The sequence below is a fragment of the Prunus avium genome, chromosome 2 (assembly GCF_965620075.1).
Source record: "Prunus avium chromosome 2, drPruAviu1.hap1.1, whole genome shotgun sequence".
Classification (NCBI taxonomy): domain Eukaryota; kingdom Viridiplantae; phylum Streptophyta; class Magnoliopsida; order Rosales; family Rosaceae; genus Prunus; species Prunus avium.
Genome location: NC_142285.1, coordinates 16,421,464 through 16,440,971, shown reverse-complemented (window position 1 = coordinate 16,440,971; position 19,508 = coordinate 16,421,464). Strand labels below are relative to the sequence as shown.

General features: G+C 39.5%; 1 protein-coding gene and 1 non-coding gene across 2 annotated transcripts; one reads left to right on the top strand and one right to left on the bottom strand.

The window, feature by feature from the left end:
* Positions 1–16,857: 16,857 nt before the first annotated feature.
* Positions 16,858–16,964, bottom strand: LOC148296564 (small nucleolar RNA R71). The gene has a single exon (XR_015834276.1). It is a non-coding gene; the product is annotated as a small nucleolar RNA R71 (small nucleolar RNA).
* A 538-nt stretch (positions 16,965–17,502) lies between these two features.
* Positions 17,503–18,948, top strand: LOC148296563 (uncharacterized). Its single transcript, XM_088248565.1, has one exon. The coding sequence runs from the start codon at positions 17,503–17,505 to the stop codon at positions 18,946–18,948; it is 1,446 nt and encodes a 481-aa protein (XP_088104691.1).
* The last annotated feature ends 560 nt before the right edge of the window (positions 18,949–19,508 follow it).

The following is a 19,508-nucleotide window of genomic DNA, read 5'->3' as shown; positions in this document are numbered from 1 at the left end:
AATGCTCTATCTCAACCTTCTATCTCTCTTGATTCTTGCTTTTCAATTGATGTTGTGGATCATGAGGTTTCTTCCAAAATTTTGCAGAGAAAGTCTAATGATGCTCTAGAAGCTGTCTTAACACAAGAAGAGGAAGATCTTTGTGAACCGGAGTTCCAAGAAGTGGTGGCTGCCTTAGAAGTGTTTCCGCCATACCCACCATCCTTTAGGCCACCAATCGAGCCTCTTGGACCATCATCCACGAAATTGGAGCCATCCATTGTCATCCCACCAAAGCTAGAACTTAAACCTCTTCCCAATAATCTTAAATATACATATTTGGGTGCTAACGAAACTCTCCCTGTTATAATTGCTGCAGGTCTCTCCTCACATGAAGAAGAGAGCTTAATTAAAGTTCTAAAAGAGCATAAAACAGCCATTGGGTGGACCATAGCAGACATCAAAGGAATTAGTCCAAGCATGTGCATGCACCGGATTTTAATGGAAGAAGACAGCAAACCATCTCGTGATGCCCAAAGGAGGCTAAATCCCAACATGAAAGAGGTGGTTAGAGCTGAAGTTTTAAAGCTACTCGATGTAGGAATCATCTACCCAATTTCAGATTCTAAGTGGGTGAGCCCTGTGCAAGTTGTTCCAAAGAAGTCCGGAATCACCGTTGTGAAGAATGAGAAGAATGAGCTAGTTCCTACACGAACTGTCACTGGTTGGAGAGTTTGCATTGATTACAGGAAGTTGAACACATCCACTAGAAAAGATCATTTCCCCTTACCTTTTATTGATCAAATGCTTGAACGTTTATCTGGCCATGCTTACTATTGTTTTCTTGATGGTTTTTCAGGTTATAATCAAATTCCCATTGCTCCGGAAGACCAAGAGAAAACCACATTCACATGCCCATTTGGTACGTTTGCTTATAGAAGGATGCCATTCGGTTTGTGCAATGCCCCAGCAACTTTCCAAAGATGCATGATGTCAATCTTTTCAGATATGGTGGAACGATTCATTGAGGTATTTATGGATGATTTTTCAGTTTTTGGTTCCTCTTTTGATAATTGTCTTCACCACTTGTCTCTAGTGCTTAAAAGATGCCAGGAAACAAATCTGATTTTGAATTGGGAGAAGTGTCACTTCATGGTGAGACAAGGCATTGTGCTAGGCCATGTGATTTCAAGCAAGGGAATCGAAGTGGATAAAGCCAAGATCGATCTCATCTCAAATCTTCCACCCCCTACCTCTGTTAAAGGAATTAGAAGCTTTCTAGGTCATGCTGGATTCTATAGAAGGTTCATCAAAAATTTCTCAAGCATTACAAGGCCATTGTGTAATCTCCTTGCTAAGGATGCTGTTTTTGAGTTTAATGAAGCTTGCATGGAAGCTTTTTCTACCTTGAAGAGGGAGCTAACTTCAGCCCCTATTATCATAGCTCCGGATTGGTCTTTACCATTTGAAATAATGTGTGATGCCTCTGACTTTGCTATTGGTGCAGTTTTAGGTCAAAAGAAGAACAAGCTGCCCCATGTGATTCATTATGCTAGCCGGACCTTGAATGATGCTCAAATCAACTACTCCACAACAGAGAAGGAGTTGCTTGCTGTGGTTTTTGCTTTAGAAAAATTTCGTTCTTACCTTGTTGGTTCTAAAGTAATTGTTTATTCTGACCATGCAGCCCTTAGATACTTGCTCACTAAGAAGGATGCCAAACCACGCTTGATTAGATGGATTCTCTTGCTGCAAGAATTCGATTTGGAGATTCGAGATAAGAAGGGATGTGAGAATGTGGTAGCTGATCATTTGAGCAGAATTGTGGTTGAAGAAAAAGGAGGAGCTGTGCTACCCTTGAATGAGACTTTCCCTGATGAACAACTATATGCTGCCCAAGTCAAAGAGCCATGGTATGCTGATTTTGTTAATTATCTTGCTTGTGGTGTTCTTAGAAATGATCTAACTTCTCAGGATAAGAAGAAGTTCTTTTCCATGGTGAAACATTATGTATGGGATGAACCTTTCTTATTCAAGCATTGCCCGGATCAACTCATCAGAAGATGTGTTCCAGAAGAAGAGCAAGAAAGCATACTTAGGCATAGCCACGAATTGGCCTGTGGAGGTCACTTTGGAGCTAAGAAAACAGCACTTAAAATTCTGCAATCTGGTTTCTTTTGGCCCACTCTATTTAAAGATGCATTTAATTTTTGTGTTAAGTGTGATAGGTGCCAAAGGATGGGGAACATAAGTCGCAGGAATGAAATGCCATTGAATAACATACTTGTTGTGGAGCTCTTCGATGTGTGGGGTATTGATTTCATGGGACCATTCCCATCTTCCTTTGGTTATACTTACATACTTGTTGCTGTTGATTATGTGTCTAAATGGGTGGAAGCCATAGCCACCAAAACCAATGATTATAAGGTGGTGCTGAAGTTCTTGAAGGATAATATTTTCACAAGGTTTGGTACTCCAAGGGCTGTCATTAGTGATGGAGGCAGCCACTTCTGTAACAAGCCATTCGAAGCACTCATGAAGAAGTACAACATCACCCATCGAGTCTCTACACCATATCATCCGCAAACTTCTGGTCAAGTGGAAATAAGCAATAGAGAAATTAAGCACATCCTGGAGAAGGTGGTGAACAATACAAGGAAAGATTGGGCAGCTAAGCTCAATGATTCATTATGGGCTTATAGGACTGCATATAAGACTCCCATTGGAATGAGCCCTTATCGTCTTGTGTTTGGGAAAGCTTGTCACCTGCCAATGGAGCTTGAACACAATGCTTTTTGGGCCATCAAGAAGTTAAATTTTGATCTAGACAAGGCAGGCCATGCAAGAAAGTTTCAGCTCAATGAATTGGAAGAAATTAGACATGAGTCTTATGAGAATGCAAAGCTTTACAAAGAACGAACCAAGAGTTACCATGACAGAAACATTCAACGGAAAGAGTTCTCCAAAGGTATGTCAGTTCTTTTGTTTAACTCACGTTTGCGTCTCTTTCCAGGAAAATTGAAGTCTAGATGGCAAGGCCCATTCACCGTGGTCAATGTTTCTCCCTATGGAGCTGTGGAGATTCAAAACCCTAAAGATGGCTCGACTTTCAAAGTAAATGGACAACGTTTAAAGCCATTCTATGAGGGAGTTTCAGCTGGCATCCAAACTGGCCATGTGGTAGATCAACTTCCCTTCGTACCATCAACTTAGCTGATTGCACAATGTCTTGCCAAGACAGTAACTAAGGCGCTTCTTGGGAGGCAACCCATGTGTTCAAGAAGAAGGTGCTTGGTAGCAATCGACCTAATCGCATCAAGGGGAAGCATTTCAATCCTTTCTCTTTACTTGTTTTGTTTTTATTTTTAAGTTTCTGTTCCTTTTTATAAATAAATAAATATAAAAATTTAAAAAAAAAATTTAAAAAAAAAAAATTTCATATAAGCTAACTTTTGGTAACCCCAGTGAGCACCTCCGTCAATACAGTGTCTAGGAGTTCTTTAGGCGACACCTTCGGTGTCTAAGAAGTTTGGGTTTTAAGCGGGACCATTGTGACCCCTCCAACCTTCCCGGATCCCCTGGCTGTGTTTTCTGAGGCCCTTAACTGGTCATCCATGAGTTGCTTATATATTCTTTTTTTTTTTTTTTATATTTTTCCTAAACCTTCTTCTAAACTTTTCCCTTTATCATTTGTTTGTTCTCAATCATCTTTTGTATGCTTTCACATTGAGGACAATGTTTAATTCAGGTCTGGGGGGAAGGTTTTCAAATTTCATTCATTTGTGTTTCAATTTTCGTTCATTTGTCACTAATTTTTTTTTCTAAATGTCATACAATCGATGCTATGGAGCTGCCATTGAGGTTTTCATATCAGAATTTTGCACTTCACAAAGCTTTGGCTCTTAGAATTCTGGTGGCTAAAGTACCATGCTCAAATTCTTGAAGGAAAATAGTGGAGACTACCCTAGTGAGCTATATCGAGCCTAATTGCTTTCTTGAGAGGGTTTAAAGTGTTCTATTTCTCATCCATACTTATTTTCTTCAATTCACTCTAATTGATCTCATCATTTCATTTTGATCGAATACTAAGGATGATTCTCTTTTGCAGATATCATATGCTTGCTCTCATTCATGAATAAACTCATTGAAGTGATGCTAGGCTATGTGTGTATAACCATTCTTTATGCTTTCTTTTCACCCTACCCATATGTGTGTTCCATTAGCCCTCTTGAAGCCAAACACTCAAAGCCTTTTCTTTTATCACCCTCATCATTTTCCCTACCTTTGTATCTCAATCTGAGATACTTAACCTCTTGTAGCCATACCCTATAACTTAGAAATATACCAAGGTGTGCCAAGATAAAGTTTGATGCAAGGAAGTTGCTGCCGTGTACCTAAATGAAATTTGGTGTGAATCTGGGCAATGAAGTTAATGAAGATGCAGATCAAATCAATGAAGATGAAAGTGTTTCGATTTGATCTAAGTGTGAAAAATAAAGTCCATGCCAGGTGATACCATGAAGTTTGCTGCCATGCCAATCTAAATCAATGATGCCTTGCAGATTAATGAAGCATGCAACCTTGGTATGTTCTTAAGTTATTTGTTTTTCCTTCCAATTCTTCCATTTCCCCTAAACCTTAGCCTTTCATTACAACATTGTGAAAGACCTAGCTGATCTTTGAGGATGTATTCATGGGTGCTGGTAAGTATGTGTGTATCTCTATTCTTAGTATTTAATTCCTTTCATGAGATCTAACCCAATTTGTGCTTCTATTTCTTACACTCACTTATGCTTTCTTGAGAGATGACCTATCTTGGCAACTCTATGGTGTTGAAGGTATGACTAAAACTTTCTTTCATTTTCATTAGTTGATTTCAAAGTTGTTTTTCTAACCATTTTGTTTTGTAGAGTTAGAAAAACGTTTGTGGGTATCGTATCTGTTAAACCCTCATGAGACACAACTCCTCCTACTAGGGATGCCTAGAGGTTTAAAGGCTTGTTGCATACGCTCAATGCAATCGAGTTACCTACGAAAGTGGTCTAGTTAACTTCTTGTTTTGTTTTTATCTTTGTTTCTCTTTTGTTTTGCTCGAGGACTAGCAAAATCTAAGTTTGGGGGTGTGTTAAGCTCATAATTTCATACATATACATGCCCAATTTACTTACTTCTTTTGCTTAGTTTCTTATAATTTTGAGTTATTTGCCTCCCTTTGTGTGTTTTGTAGGCCAAAAGAGCAAGAGAGCATAATTCATGCAATTCATGCATGTTAAGGCCTAATTTGGATGAAGAGAAGAAGAGCTTAAAGACAAACTCATTTTGGCTACAGCCCCCTGCCAGTCCAGTTCCGTAGGTCATATTGCAAGCTTCGTTTCAGCAACCTACATAGCTCGGATGAGGCAACAGTCTTCATGAAAGTTGTTCCAATGGGTGTGTACTATAACATATCCAAAATTCAGCCCCATTGGATAAATCTGGAGTCCGTCACCTAGCAAACACAGAACCATGCTCAGGATGGATTTTGTCAGCGAGCAAACTGAGTTAGCAATTTGTTTCGGCCTTAACTTCCTCCTCCGAGCTTGGATTGGGCCAATACTTGTGTGGTTGGATCATACACATTCTGAACTTCACAATGGACATCTTAAAGTCTTCATTTGATTCAGCCTAGCCCAAGTTGTAAGCCCTTGAAGTTGCTGGTCATGCTGACCTCAGGATGAGCTGGTTGGAAGCTTGGTCATGGTGAGCTAGGCATGAGCTATTGTAGCTGGTTGGAGGCTTGGTCATGGTGACATGAAGATGAGCTAGGGCTGCTGGTGGGATTTATTGCTGAAGTGCATCAACCAATTCAGATTTTATAATGCAAGTGTTGTATGCATTAGTGAAGTGCATCAACCAATTCATCTTTTATAATGCAAGTGTTGTATGCATTAGCCATATTGAATTCAGATTTATCACTCCCCTCTCCCTATAAATACCACATCCATTCCACATTCAAGACACAACAAATCCTGAGATTCACAACCCCCACAATTCACTCCAACCATCCTCAAACACTCTCACAATCCCAAACACTCCAACAATCACCAAAACAACTCCAGCAAACTTCTATTCCATTTCCCTACGAATTTCATCTTCCTTAGCCATCACCACTCACTCAAACTCATCCCAAATCACCTCCATATCCTTCATACATCTTTCTAGAAGTGGGGAAGCTCTTGGAGAAGCATTAGAAGTGGAGAAGCACTTGGAGAAGCCTTGGACACCACAAGAACTTCAGAAAAAGGGTTTTTCTACTCTTATTGCATTCATTATGTTTTCTCATTTCTGTTCAAGTCTCTTTTCCATTATGAGTAGCTAAATCCATAACTAGGGCTTCGATGTAACCTAACATGAATATTCTGGGTTTATAAGTTTGGAGTTTCAAGTTTGATTCATGATTCATGTTCTTATTCATTATGCTTATAAGTTAACATGCTTGTTTGAATGATTGATCACCATTAGAACTTGTTTGTTAACTATCTTGGTTTGAATTAAGAGTATACACCATGCTTTAATTCGAATTGAACTATGAATAGGAAGAGTATGTATGGACATTCGACAACAGGGATTAGATACATACTTGGTTGTTTAAAATGTTCTTCTATGCTTAATGGGTTCCTAATGCTTAATTTTAGGTTAGACAACAAATGATCAAATTAGGGAATTAGGAACACAAGGTTAGGACCAAACACCATGGCCTAATCATACTTTAGCTAGAATCAATCTTTGAATCTGAATTAGACTTGTTACTTGAATCTTTATAACCCAGAATTGAATTGTTATGGTGAATCGAATGCCCTAGTCTCCAAACCTGTGTTTTAACTTTCAAAACCACCCTTTGTTACTTTTGTTTACTTGCTTTCCGTTGCAATTTCAGTTTGTTCATTTCTTTCTATAATCACAAGCATTCTCACTTCAAAGTTCATTTTAATCTTGCTGCATTTGTTTTCAAACTCACTCTTGCTTTAAATTCTGTTTTAGATTTAACTTCCTAACTTCTTGAATTTGGTAATCTAAAGTACATAACTAATTTGAACTTCTCAGTCTTCGTGGGTACGACCTCGTACTTGTCTTGCTATACTACTAATTGCCCCGTACAATTGCGAGTTAACATATTATTAACAACATATTCCATACTTCTACCAATTGGATTTCACTCAAAACTCACCAAATGACTCCTCCCACCATATTATGACGTTGCCCAAGTTTTGGGCTCGATCTGAATTCAATAGGTGTGAGAAATTGGTCAATTCAATTTCAACGACAGTTCTTTCCTAATTGGAGTGGTTGGTGTATTCCATACTTCTAGCGATTGGATTTCACTCAAAACTCACCAAATGACTCCTCCCACCATATTATGATGTTGCCCAAGTTTTGGGCTCGATCCGAAATCAATAGGTGTGAGAAATTGGACAATTCAATGTCAACGGCAGTTCGTTCCTAATTGGAGTGGTTGGTGTATTCCATACTTCTAGCGATTGGATTTTACTCAAAACTCACCAAATGACTCCTCCCACCATATTAGGATGTTACCCAAGTTTTGGGCACGATCCGAAATCAATAGGGGTGACAAATTGGACAATTCAAGTTCAACGGCAGTTCGTTTCTAATTGGAGTGGTTGGTGTATTCCATACTTCTACCAATTGGATTTCACTCAAAACTCACCAAATGACTCCTCCCACCATAATATGATGTTTCCCAAGTTTTGGGCTCGATCCGAAATCAATAGGTGTTCCAAATTTGACAATTCAAGTTCAATGGCAGTTCGTTCCAAATTGGAGTGGTTGGTGAATTCCATACTTCTAGTGATTGGATTTCACTCAAAACTCACCAAATGACTCCTCCCACCATATTATGATGTTGCCCAAGTTTTGGGCTCGATCCGAATTCAATAGGTGTGAGAAATTGGTCAATTCAATTTCAACGACAGTTCTTTCCTAATTGGAGTGGTGGGTGTATTCCATACTTCTACCAATTGGATTTCACTCAAAACTCACCAAATGACTCCTCCCACCATATTATGACGTTGCCCAAGTTTTGGGCTCGATCCGAATTCAATAGGTGTGAGAAATTGGTCATTTCAATTTCAACGACAGTTCGTTCGTAATTGGAGTGGTTGGTGTATTCCATACTTCTAGCGATTGGATTTCACTCAAAACTCCCCGAATGACTCCTCCCACCGTATTATGTTGTTGCCCAAGTTTTGGGCTCGATCCGAAATCAATAGGTGTGAGAAATTGGTCAATTCAATTTCAACGACGGTTCTTTCCTAATTGGAGTGGTTGGTGTATTCCATACTTCTAGCGATTGGATTTCACTCAAAACTCACCAAATGACTCCTCCCACCATATTATGATGTTGCCCAAGTTTTGGGCTCGATCCGAATTCAATAGGTGTGAGAAATTGGTCAATTTAATTTCAACGACAGTTCTTTCCTAATTGGAGTGGTTGGTGTATTCCATACTTCTAGCGATTGGATTTCACTCAAAACTCACCGAATGACTCCTCCCACCATATTATGATGTTGCCCAACTTTTGGGATCGATCCGAAATCAATAGGTGTGAGAAATTGGTCAATTCAATTTCAACGACAGTTCGTTCGTAATTGGAGTGGTTGGTGTATTCCCTACTTCTAGCGATAGGATTTCACTAAAAACTCCCCAAATGACTCCTCCCAACATATTATGATTTTGCCCAAGTTTTGGGCTCGATCCGAAATAAATAGGTGTGAGAAATTGGACAATTCAACGACAGTTCGTTCGTAATTGGAGTGGTTGGTGTATTCCATACTTCTACCGATTGGATTTCACTCAAAACTCCCCAAATGACTCCTCGCAACATATTATGATGTTGGCCAAGTTTTGGGCTCAATCCGAAATCAATAGGTGTGAGAAATTGGACAATTCAATGTCAACGGCAGTTCGTTCCTAATTGGAGTGGTTGGTGTATTCCATACTTCTAGCGATTGGATTTCACTCAAAACTCACCAAATGACTCCTCCCACCATGTTATGATGTTGCCCAAGTTTTGGGCTCGATCCGAAATCAATAGGTGTGAGAAAGTGGACAATTCAAGTTCAACGGCAGTTCGTTCCTAATTGGAGTGGTTGGTGTATTCCATACTTCTAGCGATTGGATTTCACTCAAAACTCACCAAATGACTCCTCCCACCATATTATGATGTTGCCAAAGTTTTGGGCTGGATCCGAAAGCAATAGGTTTTCGAAATTGGACAATTCAAGTTCAACGGCAGGTCGTTCCGAATTGGAGTGGTTGGTGTATTCCATACTTCTAGCGATTGGATTTCACTCAAAACTCACCAAATGACTCCTCCCACCATATTATGATGTTGCCCAAGTTTTGGGCTCAATCCGAAATCAATAGGTGTGAGAAATTGGACAATTCAAGTTCAACGGCAGTTCGTTCCTAATTGGAGTGGTTGGTGTATTCCATACTTCTAGCGATTGGATTTCACTCAAAAGTCACCAAATGACTCCTCCCACCATATTATGATGTTGCCCTAGTTCGGGGCTCGATCCGAAATCAATAGGTGTGAGAAATTGGACCATTCAAGTTCAACGGCAGTTCGTTCCTAATTGGTGTGGTTGGTGTATTCCATACTTCTAGCGATTGGATTTCACTCAAAACTCACCAAATGACTCCTCCCACCATATTATGATGATGCCCAAGTTTGGGGCTCGATCCGAAATCAATAGGTGTTCCAAATTGGACAATTCAAGTTCAACGGCAGTTCGTTCCTAATTGGAGTGGTTGGTGTATTCCATACTTCTAGCGATTGGATTTCACTCAAAACTCACCAAATGACTCCTCCCACCATATTATGATGTTGCCCTAGTTTGGGGCTCGATCCGAAATCAATAGGTGTGAGAAATTGGACAATTCAACGACAGTTCGTTCGTAATTGGAGTGGTTGGTGTATTCCATACTTCTACCGATTGGATTTCACTCAAAACTCCCCAAATGACTCCTCGCAACATATTATGATGTTGCCCAAGTTTTGGGCTCAATCCGAAATCAATAGGTGTGAGAAATTGGACAATTCAATGTCAACGGCAGTTCGTTCCTAATTGGAGTGGTTGGTGTATTCCATACTTCTAGGGATTGGATTTCACTCAAAACTCACCAAATGACTCCTCCCACCATATTATGATGTTGCCCAAGTTTTGGGCTCGATCCGAAATCAATAGGTGTTCCAAATTGGACAATTCAAGTTCAACGGCAGTTCGTTCCTAATTGGAGTGGTTGGTGTATTCCATACTTCTAGCGATTGGATTTCACTCAAAACTCACCAAATGACTCCTCCCACCATATTATGGTGTTGCCCAAGTTTTGGGCTCGATCCAAAATCAGTAGGTGTTCCAAATTGGACAATTCAAGTTCAACGGCAGTTCGTTCCTAATTGGAGTGGTTGGTGTATTCCGTACTTCTAGTGATTGGATTTCACTCAAAACTAACCAAATGACTTCCCACCATATTATGATGTTGCCCAAGTTTTGGGCTCGATCCGAAATCGGTAGGTTTGTGAAATTGGACAATTCAAGTTCAACGGCAGTTCGTTCCTAATTGGAGTGGTTGGTGTATTCCAGACTTCTAGCGATTTTATTTCACTCAAAACTCACCAAATGACTCCTCCCACCATATTATGATGTTGCCCAAGTTTGGGGCTCAATCCGAAAACAAAAGGTGTTCGAAATTGGACAATTCAAGTTCAACGGCAGTTCGTTCCTAATTGGAGTGGTTGGTGTATTGGCTTCTAGTGATTGGATTTCACTCAAAACTCACCAAATGACTCCTCCCACCATATTACGATGTGGCCCAAGTTTTGGGCTCGATCCGAAATCAATAGGTGTTCAAAATTGGACAATTCGAGTTCAACGGCAGTTCGTTCCTAATTGGAGTGGTTGGTGTATTGGCTTCTAGTGATTGGATTTCACTCAAAACTCACCAAATGACTCCTCCCACCATATTACGATGTGGCCCAAGTTTTGGGCTCGATCCGAAATCAATAGGTGTTCAAAATTGGACAATTCGAGTTCAACGGCAGTTCGTTCCTAATTGGAGTGTTTGGTGTATTCCATACTTCTAGCGATTGGATTTCACTCAAAATTCCCCAAATGACACCTCCCACCATATTATGATGTTGCCCAAGTTTGGGGATCGATCCGAAATCAATAGGTGTTCGAAATTGGACAATTCAAGTTCAACGGCCGTTCGTTCCTAATTGGAGTGGTTGGTGTATTCCATACTTCTAGCTATTGGATTTCACTCAAAACTAACCAAATGACTTCCCACCATATTATGATGTTGCCCAAGTTTTGGGCTCGATCCGAAATCAATAGGTGTGAGAAAGTGGACAATTCAAGTTCAACGGCAGTTCGTTCCTAATTGGAGTGGTTGGTGTATTCCATACTTCTAGCGATTGGATTTCACTCAAAACTCTCCAAATGACACCTCCCACCACATTATGATGTTGCCCAAGTTTTGGGCTCGATCCGAAATCAATAGGTGTTCGAAATTGGACAATTCAAGTTCAACGGCCGTTCGTTCCTAATTGGAGTGGTTGGTGTATTCCATACTTCTAGCTATTGGATTTCACTCAAAACTAACCAAATGACTTCCCACCATATTATGATGTTGCCCAAGTTTTGGGCTCGATCCGAAATCAATAGGTGTGAGAAAGTGGACAATTCAAGTTCAACGGCAGTTCGTTCCTAATTGGAGTGGTTGGTGTATTCCATACTTCTAGCGATTGGATTTCACTCAAAACTCCCCAAATGACACCTCCCACCATATTATGATGTTGCTCAAGTTTTGGGCTCGATACGAAATCAATAGGTGTGAGAAATTGGTAAATTCAATTTCGACGACAGTTCGTTCCAAATTGCAGTGGTTGGTGTATTCCATACTTCTGGCGATTGGATTTCACTCAAAACTCACCAAATGACTCCTCTCACCATATTATGATGTTGCCCAAGTTTTGGGCTCGATCCGAAATCAATAGGTGTGAGAAACTGGACAATTCAAGTTCAACGGCAGTTCGTTCCTAATTGGAGTGGTTGGTGTATTGCATACTTCCAGCGATTGGTTTCACTCAAAACTCCCCAAATGACTCCTCCCACCACATTATGATGTTGCCCAAGTTTTGGGCTCGATCCGAAATCAATAGGTGTTCGAAATTGGACAATTCAAGTTCAACGGCCGTTCGTTCCTAATTGGAGTGGTTGGTGTATTCCATACTTCTAGCTATTGGATTTCACTCAAAACTAACCAAATGACTTCCCACCATATTATGATGTTGCCCAAGTTTTGGGCTCGATCCGAAATCAATAGGTGTGAGAAATTGGACAATTCAAGTTCAACGGCAGTTCGTTCCAAATTGGAGTGGTTGGTGTATTCCATACTTCTGGCGATTGGATTTCACTCAAAACTCACCAAATGACTCCTCCAACCATATTATGATGTTGCCCAAGTTTTGGGCTCGATCCGAAATGAATAGGTGTTCCAAATTGGAAAATTCAAGTTCAACGGCAGTTCGTTCCTAATTGGAGTGGTTGGTGTATTCCATTAGCCCTCTTGAAGTTTTCATATCAGAATTTTGCACTTCACAAAGCTTTTGCTCTTAGAATTCTGGTGGCTAAAGTACCATGCTCAAATTCTTGAAGGAAAATAGTGGAGACTACCCTAGTGAGCTATATCGAGCCTAATTGCTTTCTTGAGAGGGTTTAAAGTGTTCTATTTCTCATCCATACTTATTTTCTTCGATTCACTCTAATTGATCTCATCATTTCATTTTGATTGAATACTAAGGATGATTCTCTTTTGCAGATATCATATGCTTGCTCTCATTCATGAATGAACTCATTGAAGTGATGCTAGGCTATGTGTGTATAACCATTCTATGTGCTTTCTTTTCACCCTACCCATATGTGTGTTCCATTAGCCCTCTTGAAGCCAAACACTCAAAGTTTTTTTTCTTCTATCACCCTCATCATTTCCCTACCTTTGTATCTCAATCTGAGATACTTGGCCTATTGTAGCCATACCCTATATCTTAGAAATATACCAAGGTGTGCCAAGATAAAGTTTAAAGCAAGGAAGTTGCTGCCGTGTACCTAAATGAAAATTGGTGTGAGTCTGTGCAATAAAGTTAAAGAAGTAGCAGATCAAATCAGCAAATAAGAAAGATAAACAGAAAGTGTGTCGATTTGATCTAAGTGTGAAATATAAGGTCTATGCCAGGTGGTACCATGAAGTTTGCAGCCATGCCATTATAAATCAATGATACCTTGCAGATTAATGAAGCATGCAACCTTGGTGTGTTCTTAAGTTACTTGTTTTTCCTTCCAATTCTTCCATTTCCCCTAAACCTTAGCCTTTCATTACAACCTTGTGAAAGACCTAGCTGATCTTTGAGGATGTATTCATGTGTGATGGTAAGTATGTGTGTATCTCTATTCTTAGTATTTGATTCCTTTCATGAGATCTAACCCAATTTGTGCTTCTATTTCTTACACTCACTTATGCTTTCTTGAGAGAATTAAACCATAGGTTCTGAGTGATTGAGTGTTTTCTGTGAGAATTAGAGTCAAAGCATATTCTCTATTCAAGGTTTGAGTGTGCTTGCTTTGAAACCGTGTGCCTTTGAGCTATAGCTTCCACTTGTACACACTGATTGATCACATATCTTGGCAACTCTATGGTGTTGGAGGTATGACTAAAGTTTTCTTTCATTTTCATTAGTTGATTTCAAAGTTTATTTTTCTAACCACTTTGTTTTGTAGACTCAGTAAAGCGTTTGTGGGTATCGTATCTGTTAAACCCTCAGGAGACACAACTCCTCCTACTAGGGATGCTTAGAGGTTTAAAGGCTTGTTGCATACGCTCAATGCAATTGAGTTACCTACGAAAGTGGTCTAGTTAACTTCTTGTTTTGTTTTTACCTTTGTTTTTCTTTTGTTTTGCTCGAGGACTAGCAAAATCTAGGTTTGGGGGTGTGTTAAGCTCATAATTTCATACATATACATACCCAATTTACTTACTTCTTTTGCTTAGTTTCCTATAATTCTGAGTTATTTGCCTCTATTTGTGTGTTTTGTAGGCCAATAGAGTAAGAGAGCATAATTCATGCAATTCAAGCATGTTTAGGCCTGATTTGGATGAATGGAAGAAGAGCTTAAAGACAAACTCATTTTGGCTACAGCCCCCTGCCAGTCCAGTTCCGTAGGTCATATTGCAAGCTTTTTTTCAGCAACCTACACAGCTCGGATGAGGCAGAATTCTTCATGAAAGTTGTTCCAATGGGTGTGTACTATAACATATCCAAAATTCAGCCCCATTGGATAAATCTGGAGTCCGTTACCTAGCAAACACAGAACCATGCTCAGGATGGATTTTGTCAGCGAGCAAAACGAGTTAGCAATTTGTTTTGGCCTTAACTTCTTCATCCAAGCTTGGATTGGGCCAATACTTGTGTGGTTGGATCAAACACATTCTGAACTTCACAATAGACATCTTAAAGTCATCATTTGATTCAGCCTAGCCTAATTCGTAAGCCCAAGAAGTTGCTGGTCATGCTGACATGAGGATGAGCTGGTTGGAAGCTTGGTCATGGTGAGCTAGGCATGAGCTATTGTAGCTGGTTGGAAGCTTGGTCATGGTGACATGAAGATGAGCTAGGGCTGCTGGTGGGATTTATTGGTGAAGTGCATCAACCAATTCAGATTTTATAATGCAAGTGTTGTATGCATTAGTGAAGTGCATCAGCCAATTCATCTTTTATAATGCAAGTGTTGTATGCATTAGACATATTGAATTCAGATTTATCACTCCCCTCTCCCTATAAATACCACATCCATTCCACATTCAAGACACAACAAATCCTGGGATTCACAACCCCACAATTCACTCCAGCCATCCTCAAACACTTCCATCATTTTCCCAAACTCAATTCACCAAAACAACTCCAGCAAACCTATCTTCCATTTTCCTACGAATTTCATCTTTCTTAGCCATCACCACTCACTCAAACTCATCCCAAATCACCTCCATATCCTTCATACTTCCGTCTAGACGTGAGAAATCTCTTGGAGAAGCATTAGACGTGGAGAAGCACTTGGAGAAGTCTTGGACACCACAAGAACTTCAGAAAAGGGGTTTTTTCTACTCTTATTGCATTCATTATGTTTTCTCATTTCTGTTCAAGTCTCTTTTCCATCATGAGTAACTAAATCCATAGCTAGGGTTTCAATGTAACCTGACAAGATAATTTCATGTTTTAAGTTAATGATTAACCTTTGTTGATTACTTTTAATTTTCTGGTCTCATTCACTTGTTCTTAGTTGAATCTTTATGCATGTTTAAATAACTGGCCACTATGAACACATGCATGTTGGTTATCTAGTTCAAGTTTACATAAACACCATATGACTCTTGAACCGATTAGTGAATGAGTGGGTAATGCATTTAGGACAAACACCATGTTCAAATGTTTACTTGGTTCCTTTGTGTTCTTCTTAAGCTTAATGGATTCAGATTCATAGCTTAGACTAAACACCTTAGCTAAGTTGTGTTTTCTGAGTACTTGATTAAAACCAAACACCATATGGATAATCATACATAAGAAAGAACGAACTCCAGAAATTGTAATCAACTTAGGTGATTGTTAACTTGTAGCTTGAAATTGGATTGTCATGGTGAAGTTGAACCCCTAGTGTTTGAGAACATTTCACAACATTCAATTTGCCAACAGAAACTAGGGAATTGCACACACAACATGCAATTACATTCACAGTTTGCGAAAACCAACTTTCTGATTGTCAATTACAGGAATGCATTTTTAGCTTATTTTCGTAGGTCAACTTCTTAGCTTTGGTAACTTGTTATTTTGCATTCCCTTTTAGTAGTTTTCATTCCAACAAACTCACTCTTGCTTTAAATTCTGTTTTAGACTTAACTTCCTAACTTCTTGAATTTGGTAACCTAAGTACATAACTAATTTTAACTTCTCAGTCCTCGTGGGTACGACCTCGTACTTGTCTTGCTATACTACTGATTGGCACGTACACTTGCGACTTAACATAATTAAACAACAAGTTTTTGGCGCCGTTGCCGGGGACTGAACGAAAGTTCTTCCCTGGTTATGTGCCCAAGGTTACCCTATTCTTTTTAGTGTTTCTAATCAATCTAATTTTTTGTTTCGGGTAGTTTATGTCTAACAGGCCATTCCTTGAACAAGTGAAGTCTTCATTCCAACGTTCGAGATCTTTAAACGCTGGACCATCATTGCAACCCAATTGGGTGACCTCTGAAATTCAGAATCGTCTAGAAAGGGAGTTGTCAACTGCAAAAGAGCAAGCTCTTGCTACATTTACAAGTCTTGCTCTCCACACTGAACTTCCTGGTTCTTCACCTTCAAATTCGAAAGCAAGTTCAGACCAAGAAGAAGAAGAAATGATGGCTGCCATTGAGTTCATGGGAGAACTTGATATCCCAACAATTCCAGCATCTCCTTCAAGCATTTTGCTGCCCACTGTAGCTCGAAATTATGAGCTTAAATCTTCTCATCTTAATATGTTGCCTTCCTTTTATGGTTTACCTAATGAAGATCCATTAACTCATATAAAGGATAATTTTAATGTTGTGAGTTCTTTTCCCTTGACAGGTGTGACGGAAGATCAACTTCGAATGAGAGTGTTTCCATACACTTTAAAGGATAAGGCGAAGTATTGGTTGAATTCTTTGAAGCCTGGTTCACTCACTACATGGGCTGCCATTCAAAAGAAGTTCTTGGAGAAATACTTCTCCACACAAAAGACCGACATGCTTAGGGACAAGATCTTATTATTTGCACAGCAAGATGATGAATCGTTTTGTGAAGCATGGGAGAGATTCAATGGGCTGCTCAACCAATGTCCTCATCATGGGATTCCATTGAAGCTTCAAATGCGTATGTTTTATAAAGGACTAACCCCTTCTAGTCATAATATAGTCACCAATTTTGCAGGTGGTTCTTTTAAAACCAAAACTCCAGAAGAAACGTACGAACTCTTTGAGGAGATAGCAATGGAGACCCAACATACGGATACAAGAGGTAAACGTGTTATTAGTGGTTCTAATGATGCTTCTAATGTGCAGATTTCAAAACTGGAACAAAAGCTAGATGCTCTTCTTGCATTAAACTCAAGAAGCCCTCCGAAGGAAGTGTGTAGCATTTGTGAAACTCATGACCATGCTACCACAGCTTGTCCACTTGGGGCTGGATATCCAGAATTTGTGCAAGAGCAAGCTAAGTTGGTAAATTCCTACAACCAAGGTCCAAGAAATGATCCATACTCTCAAAGTTATAATCCAGGTTGGAGGAATCATCCAAACTTTTCATGGAGAAATACCCAGAATCAAGCAAATCCCCCTTCATTCCAAAGGCCACAACAATCATCATCATCATTGGAGGATATACTGAAGCAGATGGCAATCAACCAATCCAATTTTCAGCAAACCACACAAGCTGCCATCTCCAAATTGGAAGTCCAATTAGGCCAAATAGCTGCTGAAATAACTCAAAGAGAGCCTGGGAAATGGCCAAGCCAAACTGAGATCAACCCAAAGAACCATGAAGTCAAGGCCATTCATGTGCTCAGATCAGGTGAGATCATTGATAATCAAGTTGATTCTAATCTTTCAAATGATGTTGTGGTTGTAGGAAATGAAGATGAAGAGGAGGAGATCACAACTTCGGAAGGAGAACAGCCCAAAACATCCCAATCTGCTCCTAAGGCCAAATCAGATTCTCGGGAATCCAAACAATTCCAATTGCATAAAAGGGATGACAAATTCGTGCCACCACATCTTCAAAAAGATAGACACGTGGCACCCGCTCCATATGTTCCATCTATTCCATTTCCAGGGCGTCTTAAGAAAGCAAAGCAAGATAAGGCTTTTAAAGAGATTTATGATATTTTGAGTAAAGTTAATATCAATTTGCCTTTTCTTGATCTTATTGAACAGATTCCTGCATATGGAAAGTTCATCAAGAACTTGAAGACTCACAAGCTCAATTTTGCTCCAAATGAAGAAGTAAAGCTCGACATGAATGTAAGTGCTGTGTTGCAAAGGAAGCTTCCACCAAAATCAAAAGATCCTGGCAGCTTTGACATTCCAATTAACATTGGAGACAAGAAGGTTGGAAGAGCCATGTTGGACTTGGGAGCAGGCATCAATGTAATGCCATATTCAGTTTATCAAGAGCTTGGCTTAGAAGGGATGAAGAAGACTTCAATTCGTCTTGAACTAGCTGATCATTCTATCAAATATCCAAAAGGTATTGTAGAAGATATTCTAGTTCAAGTTAATACACTAATTCTCCCTGTTGATTTTGTAGTGATGGATATGGAGGACAATCCAAATGGAGATCGTGTTGATCCCATTCTTTTAGGACGACCATTCATGGCCACAACAAACACAATTATCAATACGAAAGATGGCACCCTCTCCATGACTGTGTTGGGTGAAACTGCTGAATTTAAAGTGTTTGATCCTCCATCTCAACCTTCTATCTCTCTTGATACTTGTTTTTCAATTGATGTTGTGAATGATGAAGTTTCTTCTAAGAGTTTGCAGAAACAGCCCACTGATGCTATAGAAGTTGTCATTGCACAAGCAGAGGAAGAACAAGTTGAACCAAAGTTCCAAGAAGTGGTAGCTGCCCTAGAAGTGTTCCATCCATTTCCACCAATTTCTGGGTTACCACTTGAGCCCCTTGATCCATGCTCTACGAAAGTGGAACCATCCAATGGCATGTTCAAAGTTACACCCCTTGCACACTTGAAGAAAAAGAAAAGGAAAAGGAAGAGGAGAAGAAGTTGGGTGAACTATCTTGAGACGATTGATCCGAAACCCCCCAACTCATCATAATCTGATTGCATAATGTCTTGCCAAGACATTAACTAAGGCGCTTCTTGGGAGGCAACCCATGTGTTCAAGAAGAAGGTGTTTGTTAGCGGTCGACCTAATCGCATCAGGGGGGGAGCATTTCAATCCTTTCTCTTTACTTGTTTTGTTTTTATTTTAGTCATTTTAAGTTTCTGTTTCTTTTTATAAATAAATAAATAAATTTATATAAAAAAAAAAGATTATTTTTTTTTTTTTTTTTTTTTTTTCATATAAGCTAACTCATTTTTTTTCATATAAGCTAACTCTTGGTAACCCCAGTGAGCACCTACGTCAACACAGTGTCTAGGAGTTCTTTAGGCGACACCTTCGGTGTCTAAGAAGTTTGGGTTTTAAGCGGGACCATTGTGACCCCTCCAACCTTCCCGGATCCCCTGGCTGTGTTTTCTGAGGCCCTTAACTGGTCATCCGTGAGTTGCTTATATATTCTTTTTTTTTTTTTTTTTTCTCTAAACCTTCTTCTTAACTTTTCCCTTTATCATTTGCTTGTTTTCAATCATCTTTTGTATGCTTTAACATTGAGG

Bases quoted from the DNA above. Each gene is read 5' to 3' on its own strand.
- LOC148296563 (XM_088248565.1), top strand. From the start codon at position 17,503: ATGGCAATCAACCAATCCAATTTTCAGCAAACCACACAAGCTGCCATC.